Here is a 23,569-nt window from a genome sequence, read left to right as displayed (position 1 = left end):
CCAAATTTCTGGAGTAAGTTCACAGGCAAGATTCATGATATAATTAGTTTAATAAACAAAAATATGGAGCAAAATTGAAGATTCTTTTGGCCTTGGGAGTAAATAGTTAAAAGTATAAAGTTGACGTGAGGATGAAGTCACTACTCATCATCGTGAGAATGAGTGGAGAAGTGGGAATCAAGAGAAATGATAGGGCATGGTTCGATCGGCCAGCAATCGGTGGTTTCCTGATTTCCTCTATTTCATCTTGAATTTTATTATCAACCTGACGAAATATGGATTTTTGCATTTTCTTGAAATATAGGCTAAAAAGTTGACGTAAGGCTCAGCCGTACCCTCTCCTCCCCCCTCGTAAGGCAACGAAAGGCTGTTATAGACCCCCCCCCCCTCCCCATGAGAGCCTTAAGTAATTTATGAACGGCCCCTTATTTAAATTTTTGGTATTCCTTATGGTCTTTATTACTTAAAATTCCTAATCATATAGATAATAGAAGAGAAATCATGCAGATTTTCCTTTAAAAAAAAAGAGCGTTTAATTTGGTTTGAATTTAAAAGATTCCTGCTTGGCCCGAAAGGCGAGGGTTGACAAAAATCCTGCGGCGCGTGGGGAGTGCAGTGAGTCTGCAGAAAGGAAACATCGATGCTCCCGATTGCGCACCAGACAGTTTGCGATGGAAATTCGGCAGGATTTTTGTCATCCCTGCCTTCCGAGCTCAAGGAAGGAATCTCTGCTGAACAGTCGACTCTAGAGACAAAGAGGTTATGATAATTATGTTATTGTTTCGTTTGGAAATTTTGAATCGGGTTTGAGCAAAATAGCATTGCAATTTCAATTTCTCCTGGCTCCTGTCTCGTTTTCTATGTCATATTATTTCTGAAATTAATAACAATATAACTTCTTGAATGGTTTTCTCATTGTACGCACGAAACATTTTCAATTTTATGCTGCCCCGAGGAATAATACTTCCAAATGTGACCATTCTTGATTTTGCATGATTCCTTCTCTCTCTAGGTACCTTTTTCGTTGTGAGTGAGTTTTCTTTTATGATTCTCTGATTACTGAGGGCACAATGCTTGGGCACAATGTGCCTGAAACGAAAAGTTGCTACTTACTTGTTTACTATGTGCATTCCTATCCAGACATCATATGAAATCATCTTGGTACTTGCGTTAAATCTTTCCGTTCATAAGGAGATGGTATACAATAAACTTTAGTTGTGATGACATAAAGTTTCTCAACTGCATGCTGATTATTGAAACTATGTCAGTACGACAAGGCAAGACAGCCCTATCTTGACCGTGCAATATGTCGCATTTCGATCTCTTATCAGACTGCTTCAAACTTTCAATAATCGGCCTGCTGCAATGAAATCCTTTTATAGCTTTCATTAAAATAATATTTATTCTATTCTTGATCAAAACGAGGGAGGCCCCTTGAGTATTACTACGGTTCCTTAAATAGCTATTGTAGGTAAGAACAGTTGCGGTTACTTGAAATGAAGGCTAATAATTTGAGAATAATTGAGTTCAGTCCCTCAGAGCTGGTAAGTATATCATGTGGAGTTCCATCATTTACACTGCTTATGGCCATCCCTGCTCTGTAACCATTCAAATCGCAGCTTCTCCGAGTTACAATTTCATAATCAGGAATAACATTGCACGATGCTCTCTTATGAAAGAGTGTTTGGGGAAGTGAGTGACAAAAATTCTCTATCTTGAGGCAACTAGTTTACTCCCAGCTAGAAAAGATAACCAGTAGGAGTTGATGCTTTCGCGAGCTAAAATCATAGTTGCCACAATTGAAATTGTTATAGTTGCAAAGACATAAACCTTCTGTACTGTAATGAAACAGTTTGATAACATTTCATTTTTATAAGCCTGTATCTGCCAATGCTGGTCATACAGAGTCGACAGCGATTGAGTTTCAATGCGTTATCAGGGTACAACGGAGAATACCATTCTAATTCTTGGTTTTACTTTCAATAACATTTCATTTTTATGAGCCTGTATCTGCCAATTCTGGTTATGCAGAGTCGGCAGCGATTGAGTTTCAACACGCTATCAGGGTAAACAGAGAATACAATTTTGATTCTTGGTTTTACTTTCAAGGATGGATAAAACAGTCCATTTTCTGTCACACCTTCAGGCATGAACTTTTCAGCTAAGAACTCAAACAAACGACAACTTAGGAGCCACTTGTCATGTACGATTCTTCTGGATTGGTCTGTCCCTTTCGCACGGTAGACCGAGAACCAGAGTTTAAAGTAAAAACATTACATTACCTTTACTCAAGGCTTAGTTTTATATCCTACGCTATGTGATCCCTCTCATAAGATTCTATCAAGCTAATGATTCTGCCGGTAAGTTAATTATGTGGAGTACCACCACATCTATGCTGGGAATTGCCAGGGAGATCCTGCAACTATCCGATTAAGGTAACTCTCACATCGATATAGTGGCAGGCAAAGTGAGTAGGTATCAAAATTTGTCAGGCGAGGACTCAGATAATCTAGATTTCAGGAGGCACTGATGTTTTATATTGAACAGCCACTCTGTATGTGGTATAGCCACTCCTATATGTGATAAGCAGTGACGGCAAGTTTGCGTCTCCAGGAACTGCAAATTTTAGCCAATGGGTAGAGAGGTTATCATAAAGGATAGCCTGCATTAGTTAGCAGATCAATTTTATTAAACCAATGAATTAAAGTAGTATAGAATACATACCTTCTGCAGAGGTCAATATGAAAGGTCTTTATTAGAAGAATTTTATCCCAACACAGGCAAATTAGTCGATTCAATCAACTTCTGACACAGAATCCAAGAGACTTGCTAATAATCAAATTAACGGTAATGTTTAAAGTCAAGTATCTTGGATGTTGTGACATTGAGTTGATTTCATTAACGGAGCGCTGCGTAGCTTCTTTGAGTAGACACATACGCACGACTGATTGGTGAATGCGTAAACCGCGTTTCCAATATAGAGCATTACAAGTCTATGAAAACATTGAGGCTTTATGCACCGATAGCATGATACACTGAGAAGAGACACATCAACTCCAGAGGAGTTCGGCTGCTAGCAAAATTTTAGGAGAAAGTGGAAACACAACTTCATCCCCACAAATTGAGACCCCGACAGACATCATCGTATTGAGGGAAAGGATGATTTTCTGGTGGATAGTTGTTGAATCTGATTAACGAGAAATAGTATCTAGGGCTCACTAATATCATCAATTATTCATAAACAATTACTTGTAAAGATCACTAGATCCGGGCCGCTGGGAAGAAATAGCAGGTTGCGATCTGAGTAGGTACTTACTGTAACAGCACATGGTAACAGCTCATAGTAAGGGTGTGGGAATCATAAAAGGATTATATAGAAATGGATCCAGTTATCTTCGGCTACGATAAAATGGAAACACGCATCAATTAATCTATCTTCATCTTATTATTTCAATTAATCTATCTTCTTCGTATTAATTAAATATTTAAAGCCATAATAACAGTAGCATAACCTGAAATTTAACCTCTGGAGTCGGCGCTCACCATCCATCGCGCGGTTCTACAAGTTATTTTCAAATTCAAATGTGCTTGAAGAATTGAAGGACCCGCTCCTTCTTTCGATTATTTCTCCTTTCGACGTCTATGTAAGTCTGAAAACTTTTCAAAGGTTTGATCCTTGGAGTTTACAGATTCTAATTATCCCCAGTTTGATGGGTTTTATGCTACCCTTACCTCCACAGCCCTGGCAACATATCCGACTTTCAGAGCAGCAATAAACGACCTAATTATTAATTGTTCTCGATTACACCTCAACAATATCAAATTTCCAAAAAATCATTTTTAGTATATGTGACGCTGATTCGAAATATCTATACTTGTATGGGGTTTTTTTCTACGGTATAGCTGTAATGTCAGTGAACTAAACACGATGGTCAATCCCGCGGCCGACCGTTTCGCGGGCCCCGTATCTGCTCTCTGCTCATCAACAATTCCATCAGTGTCAGCTTTTGGGGTCCATGTCGTCAAAAACGATCGTCAAGTTTTGGGGTCCAAAATTTGTCGTTAAAGCTTAATAACTTTTTTAATATTTAACTAAACTTAAAAAGGGTGGGCATTACGAGTAGAGCTGAGCATACTCTACCCAAATATTATAGGGTTTTTGGGGTTTACTCTCCGACTTAATTAGTAGGAGAGCTTAATGGACCGCAAACCGTGCAGAAAAGCCCGGTCGCGTTGTTTCGTGTAAAACTAGTTAGGCAGCAGCCACCCGTCTTTTTTTTTTTTTTTTTTTTTTTTTTTTTTTCATTTGGTCTCGTCACTTTTTAGGGGGAGTTTTTTAGGATTGGGCCGGGGTGGCTACCGCCACCTAGAATAATCCCGCCTCCTCTCCCCTAACCTAACCCTCCTCGTAACTTCACACTCTCGTATTGTCTCACTTGACCCCTGAGCACCTTCAATATCCTTATATCCAAGACTTTCAAAGTTCGATAGAACTTAGTATTCAGCTCGGATAAACGGATACTACACGCTTTCACCCCCGCACTGTCGAATGGAGAGCACCGAGATATTCGGAGGCTAATGATGTTGTTACACTATGAATTATATCCCAGATCCGGATATTAATATTTGATCCATACCGGTACTCGAAGGAGGGGGGGCTCTGAGGGGGGCGCGGGTGACTCGCGCCCCTCCCGCAACGACTTCTGAAATAAATCATTGGGAGCGGGGCGAGCGGAGTCTTTGTCGCTATCCGAGAGTGCCACATTGTCAAGGAATGAGTTCAAAGTTTGGAATTCCGGTGAAGAGTTCGAATGAAAGTTCTGGGCGTAGGAGAGAAATATCGAGTAAAACGAAATACTGGCAAAAGCTATATACAGGATTTTGGGGGGCTGCTAGAGCAAGCTGCTGGTTGTAATCATTGGAGCATATAGATCAGTTAAAAAATGGTGCAGTGGTGAAATTAATCGTTTAGTAATTTAAAAAAGTTAAATCTCAACATAGACGACCAATACTTGTTTTTTTTATTATTTAAATTAGGACAGTGATTTTTCCAAGCTTTAAAGTGATCAGTATTGGAAATAAATTTTAGGGATATAGTATATTGCTTCTGATATAGTGAATTGCTCATAATGATCAGTACATTGCTTACCATTTGAGCTGGATATAATGCTCAGCTATCATGGAAATCATCATGATGCCCTAAGGATGTTAGAAATTCGCTGTCAAAACGTTAACAAGTTTTATTTCTACATCAATGTAAAAGTTAATGAAAGAAAAAAGTTCTAATTTTTAAATAGGTTGTTATTTTCTAAAGTTTCTTTAAAAAATCTATATTTTCGCAACCAAGTAGAAGTTGACTCTTTATAGTACTTGCATACGCACGTGTCTCTCAATCGTAATTTTCCGTAAAATCGTGTTTTATCATTATTTCCTTAACCGGCTAAAAATATGACGTTGCTTTAGATTAAAATCATGTCATCCCTTCAAGACAGCGCAAACAGATTTGGGTCAACGCGAATGTTCTAATTTTGGTAAAAAACACGGATATTGAGGAATTCGTGTCCCCTTAAATTTGACTTTCATCTGCAAACTGTATCATAAAATTCAAAGGTACCTCACAATTAGGCAATGATGCCCGAAAGGTTTTATCAGAGCTCTTAACGCGCCATAAAACAGATTTGTGTCCCCCGCATCGCCCGGGCTGTAGCCGGAACATTGTTCAAATTTTAATAAACGCTCGAAATTGTTTTTTCCCCTACATCCAGCCTGGAAGATAGGCAATGCGCCACTCATAGTTCTGTGAGATATGGCCAACGAACCGCATTCCTACGCGAACTGCGGAGTTCGGAGGCTCATTCAAAACTAGCCGCGCAACGGCCTTTCTCCCCGTTTTGAACGACTCCATATAGCCACCGCGCGCCATGTTTTCGACCGTAGTAGAATGGCAACAAAAGTACTTTAAAAAAGAAATGAAAAAAGGTCATCAAACTGATTAATTTTCCTTATTGAGAGAGAGAAAAAAATTATCCTCAAGTAAAAATAAGTATTTCGTACGAACACTGGAAAAAAAAACACATTGGATCTAGAGTCCAGACTCTTAAAAACATCGACAAGAAAAAGTACTCTGGATTCAATCAGAATCTAGCTAAAATCAAGAACCAAGCCTCTTAATTTAAGCGGATTTCATTTTGATTCAATTTGAAAAATCCGATCGAATCAAGGGTATTTTTTCTTGTCAGGGCCGGATTAAGGGGGTAGCCACATGGGCCGCGGCCCATGGCGGCAAATCTAGAGGGCGGCAAATGTTGCAATTTTTTTTAAATGTAGGTATAAAAAAATATCGGATTTAGAAAAACAAATTACAGACGAGAAAAGGCGACAACAAAATCTCTCATTTCCTGAGGGTATGGGAATTTTAAATTGGTCGATCAGCCACGTCCTTTTGCTCCATTTGACCGAGAAAAAACAACTAAAAGTAACCGTCCGAGAAAAAAACGGAAGTTTTTGACCGTGCATCAGGGGATGGCAACTATGCTCACATTTAGTAAAATAGCTGTCTTCTTCGGGAGGATTCTGAGACACGTGAAACCGGAAAGAGGAGAGGAGGGATCGATAGCAATAACTTGGGGTTCTTTAGGGGTGCTCATAAAACTGCAGCGGAGCAAACAATGTGCAAGCTCGAGACGAAAGGGTGTAAAAATAATCATTCCGTCCGTCTGGATGGCGCTGAAATGGCCGTTTAGGGATGGGTCGTGGATTTTAGCCGTCTGGACGTCTGCGGCGTGGGAGCGAACCGCGGACGCTTCGTCCAGTCTCCGTTGCAGGTGGTGAAACTCAAAATCGATTCTTAAAAATGGGTAACACTATTTGCCCTCCATTCAAATACATGCATGACAATCGATGAGTGCCTCACCTAATATCGATATTTTATATGGATTTAAATGAAGGAAAGACAGTGTTGCGAACTTTCAAAATCGGCACTGTCAAGACTGCAAAAAGGCGTGTCTCATTTGAGGAGCTTCGAAATCTCCGCTTTCATTTCATTTTCATCAACACAGAAGTATCTGACATAAACACTTGAAATCTTCACAGAAGATGCTAAGAACAGGTGATAAAAATCAGGGAAATAGTTAATTCTACTATGCCTACACTTAATTCTTCACAACGGAGACAAAAATACTCGTTTGACTTTTTTTGTCTCCCTAAGTTTGCCTCTTTTTTCTCTGTGCCAAAGCACATTACAATGCCAGTGTTGGAAGAATAGTCTACTCCCGGCTTCCTGATTGTACCCCCCCCCCCCCCCCCATTCAGCGTGGTAAGTGAAAACGGTGTATGCGCATTCGAATTTTGGCAAATATACTCTCAGAAAATATTTATTTTTGCCGAAAGTTATGAATATTTTTTCTCGGTATTTCCAAACTCTTTAGATCAAATTACGAACAAAATCATCGGAAAAATCGGAAGGGAAATATTAAAAAAAACCCCGAAAATTTGTGATTTGTCGAGGGAAATTCGGCAATGCCTGGTGGCTTATACGGCGTTTTTCCTTAAGACGACAGCATTCTGTATTATACCTGCTACTTCAATACTGTATTATTATACTAATCAGTGAAAGTGGACATTACTAAAAATGCGCTGAAAGTCTTCAGGATTTCCCTTCGTGCAATTCGTATCGTATGTAAAACGGAATCGAGAATTCAACATGGCATTTGCAAGTTGCAAGAAGAATCGGATTAAGCAGCCCCATCACGGAGCTTTTACGTCTGTTCCCGCTCCACTTCCCTCGCGCCCAGATTTTCTTTCCCTCTTCCGAGCCGAATTAAGAAGCTTAGATTTTTCGCCAAGTCTGAGCCATGCTATCAATTCTTCAGATTCAGTTCCGTCGGCTCCAAAAAACCTTCAGTTGGATGCGTATACGAGTGCATGTTGAGCCCTGAATTTTAAAATACTTCTTAAATTTTTGAGCTATGAAATGCAAAGCGTCAAAGGTTCTCCTCTCAGTACCCATACCAACGCGTCAATTTTTATTTTTTTGATTCGTCATTAAAATGCCTTTCAAAATGGACTATCACATTCCTTTGTAGAGATCACTGAATCAGCGGTGTGGCGCGCTTTGCGATACATCGATTGGTCTGCTATAGAAAAGGGTCGATAAACAGGGCGTCCGCAACGAACACCTTATTAATCGCTTCTTTCCATTTAGCTTCAAATATAGAAATATCGATAATCGATCATTCACGCCTCGCCACTGCACAGAATCGGCAATTGAAGACTATAGTTGAAGCAGCGACAGCAAGAGGAGCTTATTTACATTACAAAGTTTTATTTGACAGGTAATATCTTTTTTCACTAACGGGTGAACATGTTCTTTTGAATATGTTGGGGGGGGGGGGGTTTCCCCGAAATTTAAAAAGAATTTATACATTATTTCATAGGAAAATTGTCGACGGTCTTGAAAAAAAAAATGTCAAAGTGAAACTTTGTCATGTTAATATGCTATTAAATCTCCCTGGCTCTGACCCCTTAATATAATTACTTAAAAAGTCATTGTCTAGCGGACCGCATTCGACAGAGAGGGATCAACGTGCTCGGTTTACTTTAAAAATGACATTCCACCATTGATTCCCTCATACAAATTTTATACACGTGTTTTTTGTGCTCGGTTCCCTCCTGCTATAACCTCTGTCCAGGTATTCTGTAGGGTCGCGGTAATTTTGCTCTCTTGATGGTCACCAGTGCACCCCTAGCACAAATCGGCGCTCTTCGGACGTAGGAGAGTGTCTTCATTTTTACTTGAGCCGCGAAGGCGTGGAGTTATATGAACAGTAAGGCTCAAATCCAAAAGCACTTACGCCCTTACGTCAGGGGAGCGACGATATGTATGCTCTGCACGAAAACGGCGCTTTTTTTTGCTGTCATCGATGGTTTTAATTTACGGTCGTTCGGATGCACTCGACCGTTGTCGGGCGAGGAAATTGAAATTAGACGCCCGGAGCCGTATACACGAATGCGCGTGGGTACGGAGGGTGGCCTACCCAGCTGGGCGCGTTAAATCACTGAGCACTCGCGAACTGCCGATAAACATCAGACGCCGCGTTCAACTAAAGGGTTATTGTTTTACCTCCACAAGGCGGCGGTGCCAAATGTCTCGAGAATTTCCTGATTTTCATTAAAATTGAAAAGTTGTAAAATTCGAGATGCTTGCATGGGTCATTTGTGTAAGTTACAGAATCGTGTTTTGACGGTCAAGTTTCAGAGCCGTTAAAAATATTAAGATCAAAATTATACACGGGCCAATTAAGTTTTTGCGTCAAATATAATTACTTTACTCTGGTACCATTTTGACACAACATTGTAATAGAACCCATTGGAACAGATTACTGGAATTTTAAATGAGCATGGTTTCGCGAACAATTGTCCTAAGCACGATGTATAAATCGGTGAAGTTCTGCAGTTCACGTCAACCGAAAAAACAACAGCGTTTTCCTGTCTGAAAACTTAACACAAGACTATCCTCACTTGCATTTCAATACGATGCACGTCTACATCTATCTTGTTCATTTCTATACATTCTTTTTAATGTATTTTATTTTCGAAAATTGGCTGGATTCTTCCAGGAAAGCTGGCATCAAGGTGGAAAATTCATTTAGAGGGGAGCGCGGAGGCTAACGCTAGCGGCATGATGATACGACCTCAGAGTGGGAGATAGAATTGCGGGGGTGCATGGGTGCTTGCAATGAAGTGAAGCAGATGCTAATAATTATCCGGGCTTACCTTGGGTCCGAGTGAGGACAGAGGTCATTTAGCATGAAGTCCAGGTCGGAGGCCAGCGAGCTCAGGAGCTGAAACATGAAAACACATCAAAAGTGAGACGAGGGTTCTATGATGCCACGTTGCTATAATCCCAGCTGCGAAACTAATTGTGATAGTCGATAAGGGGTGCAAACGTGTAATTTCATCAGAATTCACTAGCTAACGGTCAATATTTTGACACATAACACAGAGTCATTGCAATCAAAGCCATCCCGAATCTACTTTTTTTGTGGAGTTACCTCCGCTCTTACCGAGCAGAATACAGTGAACTTGCTACCAGGCTCATTCACGTTCCACAAAAGTAAGTACGAAAAATTATTTTCGAGAAAGTGTCGAAGATCCAGTTGTACAATCCATTCTCAAAGTCGGATTTCTTATCACTCAACTCAATAATTCGTTCAGGCTAATAGGAAAAAGTATATGCAAAACTACCAGGCCTGTTTTCATTGATTCTCGTGTAATTTTTGGCGCAAAGTTGAAATTCAGATTCAGCTTTAAAATTACGCGGGAATCAATGAAAATATAGCTAACCGGGATTTTCGCAGGCTATGACCTCTTTTATGGACTATCAACCAGGAAGAAGAAAATAATTTTCAACCAGCACGTTGCGGTTTTCCAGAAAATTGAAATTTCTTTCGCAACAGGCTCCTCGTGGAAAAATCCGACCTTCTGGACCACTGGTTCAAGATGAGGATGAAACTGTGTCCTTTATTACTCGAAACACATACATTATAGGATATAGAATTCTTCCAACTCTTTTTGACAAGCGATTTAATCCACCTGCTGAACTTCATAGAAAACTTTTCCGGCTGTTTGGCGTCTTGGAGGAACGTTCGAAGATTTTAGTAGGTATCAAATGAAGCTTATATCTCACGTCAGTTTAACAGTAAAAGCTGATGAAACTTATCTTTTTTCAATCACCTGCTCTGACAATTGATTTTTCCAAAATAATTGAATTTTGCAAAATAAGAAAATACATCTATCACCCCCTATAGTGTACAGACGAAATTCGGAGAGCATTTAAGAACGCTATCTGGCAACTCGATGAGCGATACTCCACGTTGTACGAGATAATTAAAAAATAACAGCGGTACCGTTTGTGGTTTATTCGAACGAGTGACCCAACCCTCATCCTCAACATGTAATGTTACTACCCTTTTGAAACAAGAATGCTCAGGATAGAGCGGCAGGTGAGTTACAGCGTGCGCGAGGGTCCGAAAATGGGAGTAGGGTGAAGGTACCGGTGGTGGGGAGATTATATTTTACTAGAATCAACAATCCGGCTTTATGAGGTATCTCATATTCCAGGGTTGTTTCGAAACGTCACAAGTTTAAAGCTTCAAATTTAGGCGTCATGGATCGTAAGAAATTTAATTTGACGGTGCAAAACTCACTATTGAGTTTTTAAAGTTGACAAGAAAACTTTTTAAATTCACAACCACGATTACCTCAATTTGAGGAAATGTCACTAGCTTACTCCATCCAGTTTACTTCACCACACGCTTCAATTTTTGAATTTTTTTTTAATATTTTCAGATTTTGTACCTTTTTCCTACGATGTTCCCGTTTTCTTGCTCAATCATTTCAGACATTTCTTTGAAGAGGAAATAACCTGAAATTCATCCTCGAGAGACCTAAAATCGTCACCTTCCAGCCAAAGTATCAAAAGCGCCATGAGACGTTTCAAAATTTCCGCCGCTATTTTATCATTTTACAAAGAAATTGTTAGTTGAAGCTGTCCGAAAATTTCACTGAATTTTTTTTGCTGCCGCTGAAATTCCGTGAAATTTGCAAACAGCTTCGACTAAAAAATTTTCTGTTTAAAAATAAAATGGCGGCGGATATTTTGAAACTTCGCATGGCGCTTGTGATACTTTGGCCGGAAGGTATAACGAAATGATCACACATCACCGCCCAGCTCCCAAATCGCATCGATCCTCTGAAGAAGTTAAACGGCATCAGGAACGAGCTGAGTTTTGGTGAAAGGAGGGAGTCCGAATAATGTTGCCACAAACACTTAGAAAAGTCAACTTGGAAGAGTTATACTCGACTTTTAATCTTATTGAATCGCCCATTAGACAGGTAACACGGTCCGCGGGTAATGCGAGCTTACTGGCGATAAATCCGTCGCCTGAGAACTCTTATTGTATTGAACTCATCTGTCTTCAGGTGATGCTAAGTTGTAGGTAATATAAAATCCTCTTTTCATCCCTAGAATAAAATTCATCGCCTTGAAATGTTTATTTATTTTGGTCATGTAATGAAAACATTATGGAAAAAACTTTCCCCTGGTCAAATAGATCCCTACTTGTTACGAATCGAACAGTGCTCGCCTCATAAATCTTTCAGAGGGTGGCACAATTCAAGAAATGAAACCCCTCTGAAGGTTACAGGAGGCACTCATACGACTAAATGCAGGAGTGAATTGTTTCCTTCCATTCATACTCAGGATCGGAATTGAAAGATTTTTTTGAGGAATGCTGGCGGCCTGGAGTCAAATTATGTAAAGGAAGTGACTCGAAAATTTCGGTTATATATTTCTTAAGTTGCGAAACAAGGAGAAACCCCACATAGTTTTAATGGTAATATTGGCAATAATCTTTAAAAAAATTACATTCTACAAGAATGGTTAACTGAAATTACCCGTTTACAAATAGGCTGTCTTAGTCTGCACACGCAGAGAGGAACAACTTAATGGATTCCTGTGTTACTTATTCGATTATTTGAAAAGTTAAAAGTAACTTATGTTAATTTTTGCAAAAAGAACAGTGCAAAAAGAGGAAACCCCGGCCAATGGCTATGTTACTCTGTATCCCACTTCCCATGTTTCTGTGCTTTCTACTTTTCTGCACTTGTAATCTTTGTGATATTGTTTCGCTCACAATCGGTCCCTGAATGTATCCACCGAATACATCGCCCCTTAAAACACACAGCCTGAAATGAGTTTACCTTCTTCTTGAAGATAATTCTTCTTCTAGCATCATCAAATCTGCTGTCGTTCATATCCTTAGTAAAATTCACTCCTTACAACGGAGTAGATTGGTTTTCAAAGCACGGTCATAGAGAACGTTAAAGACGAATGAATACCAAAATGTGTGATGAAATTTAGCGGAGACAAACATTAAGCAACACCTGTGAATGTTTTTTAGTTACTTTTTTTAATCAGAAGCCACCGTCATATATGAGTGTGACTTCTATACTTTTTCTATAAGGAGAATCTCTGTTTATATCAGTTAGAAACGAAAATCATAAATTTTAAAGACATGAAAGCAATTTTCGTCATCTCATGTTCTTTTGCATTAGTTGTGAGAATCACTTTGGGCCCTTGTGCGAATCTCCAGGATTGCCCGGCAAGGTAAGTGACGAATGTATTACTTGGACCGACTTTGATAGTTAGAAATCTATCAGTTCATTCTTACTAACTCTCGAGAAACCGGCAGTTTAAACAAATAAAACAAAAATAAAAATAAATCCCAACTTCAAGCTTTTTGAGAAGTTAAACAGAAAGATTTAATGGGCTTCCATACAAATGGGCGAAGTTGTAAGAGCGGCGTATCCGAAGTGCGCACTAAAACCGGAAACAAACAAACTATGCGACACCCCGTCGCGTCGCGTCGTAAGTAGGTCGGAACCGAACACTGCCCTCGGGATAGGGCTGACTAACCGTGGTTGTCCTATTGCAGGGAATTGTAAACAAACCGGTCGCCTAGGTGACCATGTTTTGATTTGAAGACCTCGGTCATTCTGATCGGAGCCTTTGACGAAAATATGCAGTAAGTCTACTAAAATTATATTCATAATGGAATGAAATAAGCACCTCTCCTCCCTGAAATATCTAAGGACTGTAATTCGGGAAATATTGGTGAATTTTGATGCATTGAGAAATTTGAAAAATACGCTAACCCTTAGTAAATTTTTCCTCCGACCAATGATGTCCCTTACCCAAAAATCTATTTAAACCGATTCTATACTAGGGATATTTTCTTCCACTACCACTGGAAAGAACTAAGTATCTATTCTTTGGAAAGAGAGGGGGGGAGTAAGTGATAAATTACTCCTCAAATACCTTTTTACTAGGATTTATGGTCGTTTTCTCAGAGGAAATCATCGCTGGTTACTGGCTGCTATTTGCATTGAGCGCATCAATTAGTAGTGATACCTCGACGAAACCTTGATAAAAGGTGCCCCTGAAACTGTTTCTTTGAGAGGGCGACACATTTCAAATCTAAAAAATGAACACAGGATGCAGAAAAAAATTGAGGTAGCCAAAAGTCAAAGTGCAAAATGAATGATGTGACGCAATAAACAACTCTCTGGGAACTTGAAAGTTCAGTGGTTTGGTGAGGAAATATTTGACTCATTCCCAGTGGGAAAAATTGCATAATCTTCCAGCTCCCTAACTAAATACAAACGAATCAGGATCGGACATCTAAATACTTGCGGCAAAATTTGCACCGTTTAAGTTCTTTTGAAAAGACCTTTGAAAGTACTTTTTCTGAAGGTTCCGAGCAAGGAAATACCCTTGAATTTTACAATTACAGTGAATGCTAGCTTCCAAATGACAGAGAAACCAACAAAAAATAAGAAAACTAATGAAAAGAAAAGAGAAAATAAATGGGAAGAGAAGAGGGACGGAGGAGGAAATATAACATTCGCAAAAGCTTGCGAGTCTTAATATTTATGAGCAAAGAAACGTGCATTCCATGCTGTAGGAATTACTAAATAGGAGGTAAATTCTGTAGCATTAATATGGTTTATATGTTGACCTGCAACGAGAGTATTTATTTTTTTAAATTTTAAGGCTTTTAAAAAAAATAATTTACATGACTAAAACACATTTCAGGGTTTTCAGTGATTGTTGACGCGCATCGCTGTCTCGAGAGCTCCATGGGTTGTGAATTCGGTTACATCCGTCCCAATGATGCTCCTTCAATCCGGCGTCTATGCAATGTGCTCGCACTGGCGTTCGAATAGTTGCTCAACTGAGATTGATGTTTAACGTCGTTTGGAGACGCGGTCTGAACAACTATAACGTTACAAAATACGGTCTCTTCTTTAATTTTCACCAGAAAATCATGGTGAATCCGCTCTCAGAAGTTTTCTTCTTTAGGATTAAGGTGGAAAACCCACTACAACTGAGTCTCCGGGGGAAAGGAATAAAACTAGTCAGTATCATCAGATCGCGTTTACATGTGGATGCAACGCTCTTGATACGATTCAGAGGCTTCAAATTTTCAAAGTATCGAAATCAAAATGCATAAATAGTTCCTGATAATTTTAATTTTTTTATGGGTCCTTGCTCGAATGTCAGAGCTGGAAAAATATCAACATTTGACAAAAATAGTTTCAATGATAGACAATGGACAGGCGGCACACGTGTACAAAGCTTTCCTCCCCTTCATTTCTCTCTGTGGTTTCGATTACTTTTATTGCTTTTGGCCAACAGAAAAAAATTGGCATTTCTCGCGGCAAAAGTCCTCCCAAAACATAACGTGGCACTGTGGATTCAGGACTCATTATAGTCAAAGACGTTTCAAGGGGCTTGAATGATATTTTCAGACTTTCAAAATCTTGCAAAAAATTTTAAAGACCCTGCATACTGCCTCAAAAATTGAGATTTCCTCCATATATTATAACGGCCCCCTGTAATATTAAGTGCGTGGACACGCAAGAGAACCTGAGAAAAATGAATAAAGTAAGAGACCAATTTTCCAAACGACGAGAACGGAAACATCCGATGACAATACTGCCGTGCTAAGGAAGACCGCCGTATGTGCATTCGAGAGTTGCCAATTTTCTCCCGATAAATAATGCATTTTTCAGGAAAGTTGTGCATAGTTTTCCTTGAAATTTTGAGATATTTTAGACTAAAGTGTTTGCAAATTTGTCTAAAACATTGCCTGAAAAATATCCACCAGTTTCCGTGAAAATTCGCATTTTATCGGAGGAAATTTGGCAACGGCTGAAGGCTCATACGACATTCTTTCTTGGCACGGCAGTATAATCCGGGGACTTTCGAGTGGATTCAATAGGTTTTCCGAAATTTGTGAATATTCAAGGACTTGAAAGTCGAAGATGAAAATGGAAGTGCATTCAAGGTATTGTCAGCGCCCCACGAACCCTGGAATTGAATGGTTAATCACGCTCAGTTTCGGATCGTGCGCGAATTTGTTTTCAAGTTTCTTGAAGACCTTTTTGCAAACTCTGTGAAAAATACACCAGGCCCTAGCTTTGTCCTTCTTCGATAGGAGTTTCCTGTACGGAGTGTTGACGTAACAGACGCACTTCTTGGAGACACAGCGGCCTTTCGCGAACGGAGGCTGAATGATGAGTAATCCCACCGTGTTTGGCAATTTTCCCCTTGGGGTCGGCCGACCATATTTGTCTGCGCACCAAGAGTAGCAATTATGGTTGGCAAACGCGTCGTTCTTCCACCATTTCGTGCACACTGGAAACAACCGAAATATGAATGACGAAAAAATAGAGACGAACGGTGCCGTGGGGAAGAGGAACAAAAAAACTTGAAATGAGTCATGGGGTCCGTGTTTTAATGAACACACGCTTTGAAAAGTGGCATAACGTGATATGTGATGGATAGATTGACCCGTCATTAAAACCTACGGAAAAGGATCGATAATAGAGTGTTCGTAATGAACACCTTAATAAACGATTCTTTACCACAGCTTCAAATGGAAAAATATAAAAAATCCATCATTCACGCCACGCTACGGGCTTTGAACAGGAGAAGGGATTTTAGCTCAAGTGACGGAGATGAAACTTGCTGATGTGACGCTGGATAAGATCTTCTTCCATTTTCTTTTCCGCTGTAAAACTGATTTAAACTATGCGTGGATTAGGCACGGACAGTGTTAAGAAAACGGGTTATACCTACTTAAGGCCTACCCTACTTAAATAAAAAGCCTATCCGTATCAGTTTAGCGGAAGAATTTGGATTTTTAGCCATTTTTAGGGGCTAAGTTTGAGGTAATTTTATTAGTGTACCAGGTTTGCAATAATCTGAGTAACACGCTTAATATGCGACTTTACAATCTCTGATGACTCGAATTTTTTTTTTTTTTTTTTTTTTTTTTTTTTTACCAATTTCAAACAGCCTATTGGCTAATCCCACGCTTATTACCCCAGCCCCAGGTGACCATTGCCTGAGACCATCAAACTCAGATCACCTGGCCGGGAATCGAACCCGGGACCTCTAAAAAAAAAATAAAAAAATAAATTGAATAAAATCGCTTGCAACTTATTCCTTGGGATACTCAGAAGTGTTTTTCGACGAAAACTAGAATTCACATTTTTCCACAGCACTTCACAATTCGTCGCTTGGCTGACAAAGGGGCGTAAGTACAATTTGAGATGAACCCAAGAGAGCTAAATTTATTGAACGACAGGGTTAATCGCGAAATGTGTACGTCGAAGGCAAATAGTCAAATAAGGCATTTTGTCAAATGCCGAGGCAAATAGTCAAATATTCGCTCTACATTTACAGAATTCCGTAAACTGTCAAAATTTGACTACCGGCCTAGGCATTTGATAAAATGCCAGATTTTATTAATTGCCTTCGACATATACGCCCTTGTGTCAGGAACTCGGCGAATTTTAATATCGGTCTTCTGAGATTTCCTTAAAAATCGACAACACTTCACGAAAATGTTTCAAATGATGCAACTATTGTCGGGACTCTCTCAAATGCATTATAATTAAAGGTTTATAAAATTGTTTTTAACAAGCCTTCCGACATAATTCTTAATTTAAAAATCAAACTAAAATTTCATAAAATTTCACCATTGTCAATAAAACTTTTATCAACTTTAGGAAAATATTCTTAAAAAAAGTGTTAAAAAATATGATCGAATTGACCTACATTCTAGCAGCCTTAAACTTTTACAGAATACTTTAAAATTAATTTAGAAAATTTTCAGGTTTTTTTATTGAGGTACCTCTGCACACATGGGTAACTTTTCCCGTGGATGCCAAATACACTATTTCAAATACGATCCTAAGACAATCCAAATTGAAAATTGAATGGTATTATTACCGTTTTTAGTTTCCACGATTGAATTTTGAAACAAACATAGGAGAATGATGACTAGAGCGATATTTATTGGAGCCATTCCTCTGCCATGAAATGTTGGGCACTGGTATACTTGTGCTGAAAACAAGCTATGCAAAACACGATGTGCTGATGCACTTTTTCCGTTCCCCCGGAACCGCAAACATTCATTATTAAGAAATCATAAAACTGCTTTGCACGCCAGTGATCGTGGATCATGGGGATTTTTTTTCTTCACACTGAAAAAAGTGTATCGCTTAGCGCTTATTACGGCGCGATTGTTGAAATGAAAGTAAACTGCACCACCAGGTTACACGCCTATTGCCTAGGTAGCTATGTTACTCGGATAGGTGCTATGCTCATATGCACGTTCCAAAAACAGGTTTCCTCATCATTCTTTAACATTATAGAGGTTTCTAATCAGCCGTTATCACGATCTGTTTCGCAGGATGAGGTACCAAATTTTAGTGAACATATTTTTCTTCGCCAGGTCTAGGATTTAGTACCTATCTGTAAATAACAGCCCTGTCTGAAAAAAGCTAAAAACTAGGCTACATCGTTCCCACAAGGAATCAACTTATTACGGGCAAAAAAAGGAACTTTCGTTAAAAAAGCTTGATTTTTGAGTTCGCATCTCATCTGGAGGTTTACAGATTCAACAGAGGTTCGGCTTCGGTCTTACGGATTAAGCAGCTAGAATCAGAGTTCGTTACGTCAAAATGAAGCTTCTCTCTTTTTGGGAAAGCAGATATGTTTCTTAGTCTGCACTGAAAAAAATAAGAAATGAAGCTGATTTTCTGCGCTAACAGCATGGCCGATGTTGATCCTACGTCAGCGCTGCAGACCAAACGAATTGGGAGTGAGCAGTGAACATTCTATATCAATTGATATAATGCTACAATAAGAACCCGAAATCAGGACTCACTGATTTCAGGTTTTTGCTGTAACGTATTGTATTAAATAAGAGAAAAGGCGGACAATCTTGGAGGACAAGGCGCATAAGTGCAGTTTTTGCTATTTCGAGAAATACACACCGTGTTTGAAGTTTCGAAATTACATCGGTTCTTATGGCGGAAAGAAGGTTCAAACTGACTTTTTATGCTTAAACATTGTGATTCGGGAGTGAATTTTCCACAGAATATGCATTAAGACTAGTTTTAATTGAAATAATTGATACCTCAATTTTTCAAAAACCGCACTTACGCGCCTTGTCCTCCAAGCCCCTCAAATATGATTGGCGGTATGGTGCGGTTTGCGATAGTTGGTTAACAGCGCCAGCTAGTTTCTGTGCGTGAAACTCAAATTTTATTGGTGTGCGTACAATGGATAGCATCAACTGGGATTGGCTGAGTTAGCAACACTAACTTTTTTCTCTCAGTATGTACGCGGAGAAAAATCGAATCAACAAGATCTAATTTTCAGACTGATTTTAATATTTAGTTTACAATTTTCCTTGAAATACAAAGGAAAACCAATGCGATGCCTGGCAACATTTCAAAACCGACAAGGAACAACCGGTCAGACTTCAGAATATCGACAAAATCTAATTTTCAAACTGATTTTAATATTTACTTCACAATTTTCTTTGAAATACAATGGAAAATCAATGCGATGCCTGGCAACATTTCAAAACCGACAAGGAACAACCGGTCAGACTTCAGAAATCCAACTGCACAGCACATCTACTTCGAACGGTCTTCTTCAATTGGACTGCATTTTGCAATTTGGAACTATACATGATGGCTTTTCTGGAAAAACACTTATGTGCATAGGGAACCTAATGGCACGTACGTTGTTTTTAAACCGGGCTAAAAAAAGTTCCAAATTGCAAAATGTACTTTAATTCGATAGGTAATCGTACTTCGTATCGGGAGGATTGGTTGCGCTCAGCTTGTAGTTTCTTGAGAACATCACTTGCAGTGTCTGCAACGCCCCTTCGCAGAATGAGTCGGGGGCGCAGACGGTCCTCACTCTGTCCGCAACAGGAAGGAACCGTAGGTACACAGGATTGACGAAACATACGCACTTATTAGAGCGAGTGATGAAGCCTGTTGCAAAATTCGGTTGGACTTTACGAAGTTTGGGGTAAAGTTCTATTGTTCCTCGAGAACTAGGTCTCCCCCATTTGGCTCCGCAACTGACTGCACAGTCATGCGCTTCCACGGTATCCGGCGCGCTCGAGAAAGGGACGGTTCTCCGACCCACCGATGACGATCTTCTAAAACTCCCTGTAACAAATGTATCGGTTATTTCCCATCGTGACGTTGAAACCTATGCTGAGAATGAACCAAAATGAAGATCGTGGGTGTAGCTAGGGGGGTCCAGAGGGACCTCCCCCTTGAAATTGGGAATGGTAGGTCTCATTTGCCCAGTCCCTTGGAAATTCTGTTTTGTGGAAAAGAATCTCCGTCGGCAATAATTTTTTGTCGCCGTGTAACTTTTAGTAACTATTTGAAATTATTTTCAGCTGAACTTCTTGCAGTGAAAATGTACAGGCATTTTGGGAAATTCGCGTCACAAATCTCATAATATGTTCGATTAGTCAAAATTTTAAAAAAAATCCCTGGAAGGCCCTCTCCTTATTAGAGTGGAAGGGGGGATCCCATACCCCCTTGTGATAGAGGAGAGGGGGGAAAGGCCCTTCACTGTTCACTGATAGGTGAAAATTTCTGCGAAATTCAGGAATCTCTAGTGCTTAGCTGATGGTGAGCGCTTTTTGCTTTCAGTCACCAATTTCAATCAGTCGTGATTCTTGCGCGTCGACAACACCGTTGTCTCTCCATTTACATGAACGTAAAAAATCGATTCTATGTAAAACTGTCTTACCGAGAGCCGATAGTTGTAATGGATTTCAATGAAGGAAATAAAATAAATTAAATTTTGCAAACTTGCAAAAATCGCTGCTGAGCTCGATTGTATAACAAGTCGGAGAGCTTCTTCACACTTTAAAACAAAATTGGCCTGTTATATAATTGTTCCACATACTTTAATTTTTATAATTCTGCTGTTTGTTACAAAAATTTGATTGTCAAAATTTTGATGGGTGTCTTCCGTCATTTTACTTTGGAGATTTGAATAAACCGCCTGATGCTTCTGCGTAAATGAGAGTTTTCATTGGTCAATTGTTTTCTCTTTACAGAGTATACTGATTACGACAAGATTTACAAAAACGATACTGATTGCCGAGCGCTTCTCTAGAACCTTCAAATTAAATATGCTCATTTGTTTTAAGTTTGCAGCAGCCCCTCTCAATGAGGAATTTTTGACCGCAGAACCTCCTCATTTCTCAAGCTACGGCCTAGATCAAGAAAGGTAATGAATATAGGTGAATGACTGCTGTTAAACTTTTAATATTCAAGCAAAAGGACGATTCAGACTCTTCTCTGAGGGAGCTCGAGCTTCTCCCGCGTGCGTTAGAAAATGTTCTAGTTACTCAAAACGTAGGGGAGTAAAACCCAACTTCAGCTATTGATCCCAAAAGCGCGAAAAATCAAAAATATGTCATGGAGACAGTGAAGCTTGAAACATTGAAAAAGTAATTATTGTATTGTTACCCGAAGTCTTCATTCCATTCACCCGCAGGCACAGAGGCACTGATATCAGTATCACCGCAAGGTAAAAATTCAAAGCCTTCATTATACACGTGACTATGAACAATAATCTTTAAAAGTTGGAAGATGGAGACACAATGATGCGCTGACGATTTTCACTGTCCTGGTCGATGAGCAATTATAGTGAGTGCCACTATCAAGAACCTACTAGTTGACTTGTGAAATTAACTTTAAACGCGTAAATGAAGTTGGCGGTTTTCCTGCCGATTATTAAAAAAAAGAAAAAAAAGTCCGTTGATGAGTTGAACTGACGTTGATTGCCGAAAATAGACGATTCCATTTACGCGTGGAGACCGATCGAGTCGGTTGGTGTTGAAACCTGATAAGTCCATTTTCTGACGATCCCCGGAGTACCTGGGATTGCTTACGTTCTGGGGTTTGCCGAAAACTAAAAATGTTCGGTTTTTAGCAGGAGCGGATTCGATTGGATTGCTTACGTTCTGGGGTTTGCCGAAAACTAGAAATGTTCGGTTTTTAGCAGGAGCGGATTCGATTAAAAAATGCCAGACATTATAATACGCAAAGAACTCCCCTCCATTTTTTGCTTGAAATCTACTTCGAGTATCTAATTCCAACAGCATGAAAATCAGGAATAAAAAATTAACAAATTCTGAGTCATCTCGTTGATGAAACTTTTTTTCGTATGAATTTTTTTGTGGTAGTGAAAATGGAAAAGCCATCGGGAGAAAAAAGTAACAATGTCGGTCATTTTAACAGGGTGTAAAAACTCGTACAATTGTGATCATCTAATCATTAGGGAGTTGAAAAATGAGGGGATACGTTTAAAACGGCGGCAAAGTGATAACTTGAGATTTCGCTTTGCGATTCTGACTCTCTAAAGTGAAGTACGTTTCTGGTTAGGCCGAGCTACTCAAATCTAATATTTCATTGGGGAGGCGTGAATGATTGATAATCGATATTTCCCCATTGAAAGCTACGGTAAAGAATCGATTATGGAGGTGTTCGTTGCGGACACCCTGTATATCGATCCTCTTCTATAAGTTGAAATGGCAGATCAATCGATGTATCTGCCGTGCTAAGGAGGGATGCCATATAAACATTCGAGAGTTGCCAAATTTCCCTGGATAGAACATGTATTTTTGACAAAATTAATTTATGCATTTTCCTCGAAATTTTCAGATATTTTACACTGGAAAAAAAGAATCTTAAATTTGCCGCCAATAAGTATTTTTTCTTAAATCAAGACTTTTGTTGCTTAATATAAGCTACTTTTTTGCTTAGCCCAAGCATTATTTTTCTTGTATCAAGAAAAATTCAGCTCAAATCAAGATAAAAAAGATTCTTGACCGAAAATGCAAGAATCACCATGCTTGAGCCGAGCAACTTTTTTTCAGTGTAGATTAAATTGCGTACAAAATAGTCTGAAAATTTCGGAAAAATGTACATGCAATTTTCCCGGTAATTTCGGTTTTTATCGGAGGAAACCTGACAACGTCTAAAGGCTCATACGGCGTTCTTCCTAAGCACGGTAGAATACTTGTGTATTCTTTGACCGGCATGACCGAAGAAAAAAGTCTTCAAGTGGGTGGGATCATTTTTTTCTAGAGAGCGATTTGTGTCTCGCTAATAGAAAGATTGGAGATGGATTTTTGATAGAAAACATTCTCCGACATCCCGATGTATGAAATGCAACTGGTTTGGTTCATTCCCACGCCAGAGGAGGGTTAGGTATTTCAGTTGACGTCTTAATCTTGAAGCTCCTAGGTCCTGAACGTGGCTGAGGAGACTTCCAATATATTTTCTACAAAACTGTTTCTCTACCTACCGAGTCCAGACTGCGATCACTCTAGATTTGTCTGCACTTTACTACCCTGTCTTTCTTATAGTACCCGAATGGGCTGGTATGAGAGTGAAGGTATCTCTATCACGGCCGGATTAAGGGGGTGGTCACATGGGCCGCGGCCCATGGCGGCAAAATGTAGGGGGCGGCAAATTTTGCAATCTTATAAATGCAGGTATCAAGAAAAGAGAGAGAAAAATCGAATTCAGAAAATAGATTGCAAACGAGAAAAGGCGACAAAATCTCTCATTTCCTGAGAGTGAAAGTCTAATAATTTCT

The 23,569-nt window shown here is 39.4% G+C and overlaps 1 protein-coding gene across 1 annotated transcript; it reads right to left on the bottom strand.

The window, feature by feature from the left end:
- Nucleotides 1-12,486: 12,486 nt before the first annotated feature.
- LOC109029915 (uncharacterized) lies at nucleotides 12,487-19,239 on the bottom strand. The gene is made up of 2 exons (XM_019040620.2): nucleotides 17,864-19,239; nucleotides 12,487-16,261 (listed from the first exon to the last, which is right to left on the bottom strand). The coding sequence occupies exons 1-2, from the start codon at nucleotides 17,937-17,939 to the stop codon at nucleotides 15,918-15,920; spliced, it is 420 nt and encodes a 139-aa protein (XP_018896165.2). The 5' UTR covers nucleotides 17,940-19,239; the 3' UTR covers nucleotides 12,487-15,917.
- Between the last annotated feature and the right edge of the window lie 4,330 nt (nucleotides 19,240-23,569).

Source organism: Bemisia tabaci, chromosome 3 (genome assembly GCF_918797505.1).
Source record: "Bemisia tabaci chromosome 3, PGI_BMITA_v3".
Classification (NCBI taxonomy): Eukaryota; Metazoa; Arthropoda; class Insecta; order Hemiptera; family Aleyrodidae; genus Bemisia; species Bemisia tabaci.
This window is presented reverse-complemented; position numbering and strand designations above follow the sequence as displayed.

Excerpts from the sequence above, each read along its gene's own strand:
- LOC109029915 (XM_019040620.2), bottom strand. The coding sequence starts at position 17,939 with ATGGCTCCAATAAATATCGCTCTAGTCATCATTCTCCTATGTTTGTTT. Across the intron at positions 16,262-17,863 it reads AATCGTGGAAACTAAAAACG|TGTGCACGAAATGGTGGAAG; the intron begins GTAATAATACCA and ends GGTTGTTTCCAG.